The 7,120-nt window shown below is 31.5% G+C and overlaps 1 protein-coding gene and 1 pseudogene across 1 annotated transcript; both read left to right on the top strand.

The window, feature by feature from the left end:
• On the top strand, positions 1 to 1,181 carry LOC112712766 (nuclear pore complex protein NUP50A-like; annotated as a pseudogene).
• A 1,606-nt stretch (positions 1,182 to 2,787) lies between these two features.
• Positions 2,788 to 4,812, top strand: LOC112712765 (FBD-associated F-box protein At5g60610-like). The gene is made up of 3 exons (XM_025765687.2): positions 2,788 to 3,908; positions 4,001 to 4,273; positions 4,612 to 4,812. The coding sequence occupies exons 1-3, from the start codon at positions 2,880 to 2,882 to the stop codon at positions 4,732 to 4,734; spliced, it is 1,425 nt and encodes a 474-aa protein (XP_025621472.1). The 5' UTR covers positions 2,788 to 2,879; the 3' UTR covers positions 4,735 to 4,812.
• The last annotated feature ends 2,308 nt before the right edge of the window (positions 4,813 to 7,120 follow it).

Genomic DNA, 7,120 nt, shown 5'->3' with positions numbered 1-7,120 from the left:
ATGGAAGATGCTGATAACCTTCCACCATCAAAGAAAAGGGTCGCCGGAAGGGAGCTCATCCGAGATACTCCTTTTGATGATGAGGAGGAGGATTCCCCTGAGGTTGAGGATGGAACATTCAAAAGAACCAGTGATGAGGTTCTAGCAACAAGAAGAACTGTTAAAGTTGGTCGCCAACAGACTAATTCTGCTCCTTCTTCAAATCCTTTCGCAGGAATACACTTGGTCACCCTTACTGAGGCTACAGCAGAAAAGCAATCAGCTGATGAGTACACTGCTACTGATGATTCAAAAGACCCCGAGGAAGAAAAAAAGCAGTGAAAGGGTGAAACTTGTGAGCCGGAGGATAAATCTTCTGTAGGGGAAAGTAATGCTGAGAAGAATAACGATGGCAAACTAGATGCAAAAAATGAAACTAAGAATGACAATAAAAGTGAAAGTGAGGACAAGAAGAATGCTGCTGATAAAGATAGTGTCAATGAAGATGATATCAATGCCAAGAACACTGACAAGGAAGAAAATAGTGATGACGGCGATAAGCAAGCTAAGAAAGTTGAAAGTGAAGAGTCTAGCTCTGAAGTTGGCAATTTTAAGTCCTTTCAACAGCTTTCAAGTAATCAAAATGCCTTCACTGGGCTTGCTGGAACTGGACCCAACACTTCCTTATCTTGCTTCGGATTGATGTCAAAGGAGGAACCTGCTTTGAGTAGCAGCACTAGTTCTATTATCGGGCTGAGAAATGTCAATCCTCTTGGTGCAGGCTTGTCCAACAATGCAAATTCTGGTTTTGGGGTGTCAGGTGCATCTGCTACTATTTTCCAGTAGTGAAGGAAGTGGTTTAGCCCTGCAGGAAGTTGCCACTGAAACCGGGGAAGAGAATGAAAATGTTATTTTTCATGCAAATTCAGTATTGTTTGAATTTACAGATGGAAGTTGGAAGGAGCGAGGAAAGGGAGAACTAAAGGTCAATGTACAAAGAGGAACAGAAAACGCCAGGCTTCTCATGAGAGCTCGCGGAAACTACAGAGTGATTTTGAATGCACGGATTTACCCAGAATATGGACAAGAAAGGTAAAGATGGTCTTTCAACTTTTGCCTTAAATTTCAAGGATGGCTCCATTCTGGAGGAGTTTAAATGTGCTGTAATGGCACATAAGAGTGATGGTGTCAAACCAATCTGAAAGTTATACCAAGGTTCATTTTTGAGTTATTTTTCACAGAAATGTTATTTATGTGTACATAACTACATGTAATGGTGGATGATACGAGTCAGACACAGTATCCTACTAATTATATATGCAAATAACACAACTTATCCGACATTGAGGGACCTTGTACTCTTTTTTTTTTGTGCTGTTTTTAGCTGAGTTTTTCATATAGGAGACAAATCTTACCGTAGTTATTCAAAACTTAATGTGCTAAAATTTTTTGCTTTTTATATTTCGACACGTCTCTTCAGATTTTTATCATATACTAGTATATGTATTCCTATATTGTATAAAATAATATATAAAAATATATAAACTATTTTTTAACTTTTTAAATTAAAATATGTATAGTAATTTTTGTTATAAAAAATTTAAAAAGTTAATTAAATTTGAAATTTAATTATTTTTAATATTAAAAATAATAAAATCAGTGAATAATAATTTTATTTTTATGTTTTTAAAGTATAGTAATTACTTATTAATAGTAATATATAGTTTGTGATTAAATTGAATATTTATATTAAAATTTATCTTTTTAAAGATTTTTTTAAATAACATTATTAGCTGAATTTGAAAATATTTTTTTACGATTTTTGAGTAAAATTTTGAATTCTTCTTATTCTTATAGTAAAATTAATTTGAGTAAGTATAATCAAATATTAAATAAAATTTATTTATTTTAATCAAATTAAATAATTAATATAATTGATTAGTTAGTTATAATCAATAATATGATTAAATAGAATATTAAATAATTTGATATTTATCTCAATTAAATAAATAAATAATTAATTAATTATAAAATTTTGAAAAATTATTAATAAAAATATATAAGATGAAAAATAATACAAATTATAATAAAATTAATTAATTTTAATTAAATAAAATAATTAATATAATTAATTAGTTATAATTAATATAGTCAAAAATATTTATTTCAATCAAATAAAATAAATAATTAATTAATAAATATATTTAAATGAATCAAATAAAGTATATGTGTAAATATATTTAAGAATATGCTTGGTCATCTATGCTATTAATTAAAAAAATATGACTTTAATAATATACAATAGAAAATAAAGGGTAAACTATTAAAATGATGTTCGAAAAGTCAAATGATTGATAAAATGAACCCAAAAATTATTGATAATAATTGATAAATAAACTTTCGAAAGATTTAAAAATACGACAAAAAGAATTATATAATGTACTTGTTTGGATGTTATTATCTTAATAAAAAAATCTTTTTTCAATAAAAAATGATCTTTTTTATTTTTTAGTGTGTTTGATAAATTTCTAGTATAGTAAAATAAGAACATTAAAAAAATTAAAAAACATCTTTTTTAAAAAACAGTAATTTATATTTATTTTAAAAATATTAAAAAAATATTTTTTATATAATAAATAAATAAAAAAATATTTTTATATTATTATATCTAAATATATTTAATAAATAAAAATATATTTTTATATAAAATATCTAAATATAAAATTATTTTTATTTGTCTCCAACATCTTAACATCTTCAGAAAAAGATAACTGAAAAAGATATTTCACACAAAAAGTTAACCCGAATCTAAAATTATAAATAGATTGGAGGGAACGGAGAAGAGCGAACTGCCGCACTGGGGAGTAACAGAACACAGAAGCAAAGAAACACTAATCGCCATGGACAGGATCAGCGACCTGCCGGATTGCATACTCTTACACATCCTCTCCTTCCTCCCTACCAAAACCGCTTTCTTCACCACCGTCCTCTCTCGCCGATGGACCCACCTCTGCCACGACCTCCAACACTTGGAGTTCAACCAAATCCAATTTCTTAACCGCAACCGTATTCGCTCAGGGTTCGGTTCACGAGAGCGATTGTTCGCCATCGTTAATTGGATTCTCTCACGCCACAGAGTGCCGCCAATACGAACCTTTCGTCTCACTTGTTGCCTAGATCAATTCCATGAATTCACAACTGTGCAGGGGTTCATTAGAGAAGTTTTAGGGCCAAATCTCCAGGAATTGGACCTCCAACTCTCCATCTTCGATTTCTTCGATCGCAAAGTCGTTATTCCCAACGGCGTTTTCAGCTGCGCTTCCCTCGTGACTCTCCGTTTAAGCGGCGACATAACATTCCTTTCGCCTTCTTCTCCGTGGTGCGGTTATCACTTGCCATCACTCAAGACTCTGGAGATGCACGATGTCGCGGCCTCTATTGATGACGTGGCAGAGCTTCTCTCTCACTGCACTGCTCTTGAGACTCTCATTCTTGACTTAAACTGTCGAGTCAGCGAGGTCGGATTGAGAATTCACTTTCCTCTTTCTTTGAAGAAATTGAACTTCCGATCAGATTTCGACCCTCTTAGACGTATTGGTATCGAATGTAGGCAGCAGTTTCCCTCGATCTGTGTTTCCAACTTGCACAATGTGGAGGAAGCTACTATCAACGTTGCTTCGCGAGGCTTTGTGCTCAAGTTTCTTGTGGAGTTTCGCTGGTTAAGGAGTTTGGTCCTGGGTAATTTAGTGTTTACTTGTTTGCCCCAGGCTCCTCCGGATCTTATTCCGGAATTTACCTCATTACATAGATTAGAGCTTGCTGTTGGGTGTTTCGACACGAGATATATAATGAATATGCTTGAGAAGTGTCCCATGCTTAAAGTTCTTGTTATTGTTATTCCGGAATTTTTCACTCACTTTGTTAATAAGGTATTTTGAGTTCTCATGTTCAAGCTTCGGTTTCTATAACTTTGTTGTTTTGCTGGCAATTCTTTTTAAGTGTATTTCTTGTTTTTTGCTAGGATCCATATGCGCCACGAAGATGGGAACACCCAATGAAGGTTCCTGTGAAGGTTCCTACTTGTCTTGTATCACATCTAAAAGTGATTAAAATCAAAGGATATTTTGAATCCAGAGATGATAGAGATTTTTTCGCCTATGTTCTTCAACATGGACTTGTTTTGGAGTCACTTGATATTCAGGTGGATCTTGCGAGAGCTGAAGGGTTTCCAGAAAAATTATCCCTTTTGCCAAGGAGTTCTAAGGCGTGCCAAATTAACTTTTGCTGGAATCAGGTACCATATGTTTTCTTTACCATTATGTGTACGTGTCCTACTAATTATAAATACAAATAACACAATTCATCCGACATTGAGGTACCTTGCAGTGAATTCTCCTTTCAAAATCACTCTTATTTTTTGTACCGTTTATATTGCTAAATTTTTCATATCTGAGACAAGTTCTTTTGTAGTTTGAGTAGATTCCCCCAAGTGATAAATTTTCTGTTACAATTTTTTTTTATACTTATTAGTTTTGTTGCAGCTCATAAATACTTCTATTGCTACTGTTTTGGAATATATGCTATGCATCAAAATTCATGTACTTAATGATTTTGTTGAATATATATATATAGGAGAAGGAAAAGGAGGAGGAAGAGAAGCAGGCGTCACCACGAGGACCACAGCAATGGCAACAACTTAGAACACTACAAGAAAAAGCACTATTGGAACTATTACAAAAAAATCCGAATTTGTAACAAAATATTTTTAAGTACGGACCGAATTTTGAGATGGTCCCAAATATTAAACATCCCGAACCTCAAGCTATTTTTTAATTAAAACTAGTATATATATCCCATGTCTTGCATATGATAATATACTAAAATATTTAATTTTTTATTTTTTAAATAAAAAATAGAGTAATTTTTGTTATAAAAAATTATATCATTAATTAAATTTAAATTTAACTATTTTTAAGATTAAAAATAATAAAATCAATTAGTAATAATTTTATTTATTTTTAAAGTATAACAATTACTCATTAATAGTAATATATGGTTTGCAATTAAATTATGTCATTTACATTAAACTCTATTTTTTAAAGATTTTTTTAAATAACATTGTGGTCAAATTTGTAGACATTTTCTCATAATTCATGAGTAAAATTTTAAATCTTTTTACTCATATGTTAAAATTGAGTTGAACATGTATAATATAATTTGAGTTAAAATTTATCCTTGAATTATCTTCTTTATTATCATAAAAAAAATTAGTATGAGAACTATTTTTTTAATTTTTATCTAGAACTGTTTTATATTATGCTATCATTTCATTCTTGGAATCAAAATAATATGATTAACGACGTTTAATGTTAAAACTTTATAACATATTTTGTTTATTTTTGAGTTGAAATAGTTGTATTTGAACCGAAATAAATTTTTTTGTTAGTTTAAAAATTCACTAAAACTGCTAAAGATATAAGATAAATACGCAATTGAATGCATGATATCTTATCACAACGGTGATAGATTTATTGGTCCAAAATAATTTATAATGTTTTTTCTATTTCAAGATAGATAATAAAAAATTTTCTAAGAGAAGATATAATAAAATTTATACTTACCCTTTATACATAAGCACTATTAAATATAGGAAAAATAGACAAAAGTACACCCGAATTTTTATACGATGGATAGATGTACTCTTTAATTTTTTAATGAGTCATTTGTACACACGAATATAAAATTCTGTTGTCAATTCTACCATTCCGTGACCTGAGTAATTTTTCCGACAGTGGTGGAGGGCAGGTGGCACGGTATTATATGATGTGGCCAATTTGGGGTGACATAGTGAAAAATAGAAATATTACATTATGAAATTTGTTAAAATATTTATAAGAAAAGGGCATAATGAAACCACGGTTCATCCTCTTCCTTCTCCATTTCCTTCGAACCCTAACACAGGATGAAAAAAAAAACCAACCAAAGTTGCAATCAAACTCATAAGCCAGCATCTCCCAATCCTGCTCCTACAACCCAATCAATGCCACAACCCGAAATCCCAAATGTCAATCCAAACACAACCTAGTAGCAAAGTGAAGCAAGAGTCCCACCTCCTAATGGTTCCCAGCAAGAAGGTCAGAATGAAGTGTCAACCCAACAATCTAAGAATAGTCAGAAGAACAGAAGAGTATCGTATAAGAGGCCAGCACCGACTGGTCAAAGGTAAGGAGGAAGAAATGAGACACCAAAGATCTTTGTTCTTCGTGTGGAGCCTGATTCCTTTGATTCATAAACAAAATCAGAATTCACATAACAATCTTCCAGGGTTCTACTCTATAGCAGACTCAAGCACCACTGCATCAAGTCTATGCAGACACTTGTCATTATTGTAGTCGAACTTCTTCTTCCTATTTTTGGGTAGAAGACAAGCCACCACAGCTACTGGAACAAGCATGAGGTATATTTTTTTTTCGTTGAGAGTGTAACATTTTGATACATTAGAGTTTACAGAGAAAAATGAAGATAAGAAATAGATTGGGGATTAGGGGTTATATCACAATAGATAAGGATTATTCAGTAAAGGACATACCCAAAGACACAGCAGAAACATAATAGATAGATAAAAATTTTCCTACTAGACCTCTAAGATACCTGTTCTTAGCAACCTAGGTCACCGAAAAAGATTCCATACTAGACCTTTAAAGAACTTGTCCTTAACAACCTAGATCAGAGGGACGAAAGCTGAAAGAACCACCACGCAGATCACCTTAGTGTTGGATCCTTCAATCTTCCTCGTGCAACAAGTGAAGCAAATCACTCACCTCACTTTTCACACAATAAAATGTGCTTAAAAGCAACTAAAATTTATTCATCAAAAGTTGTGTAAATGGTCTTACCAAAGGTGTTTAAATAGGTCCCTAATAACTAACTAAAAGATAAGATAAGATTTTTAAAATTTAAATAAGATACAATCTTAATGGATTAGATCAGATTTTATTTTAAATTTAAAATTCTTAAAAATACTACTAAACAAATCAAATTTAAAATACATCTTCTAATAAACTTTAACCGCATAACAAACTAAAATAAAATTCTAAAATTTCAAAATTTAATGATAAATTATGTCTCCCACTGAATTCGG

Source organism: Arachis hypogaea, chromosome 9 (genome assembly GCF_003086295.3).
Source record: "Arachis hypogaea cultivar Tifrunner chromosome 9, arahy.Tifrunner.gnm2.J5K5, whole genome shotgun sequence".
Lineage (NCBI taxonomy): Eukaryota > Viridiplantae > Streptophyta > Magnoliopsida > Fabales > Fabaceae > Arachis > Arachis hypogaea.
This window is presented reverse-complemented; position numbering and strand designations above follow the sequence as displayed.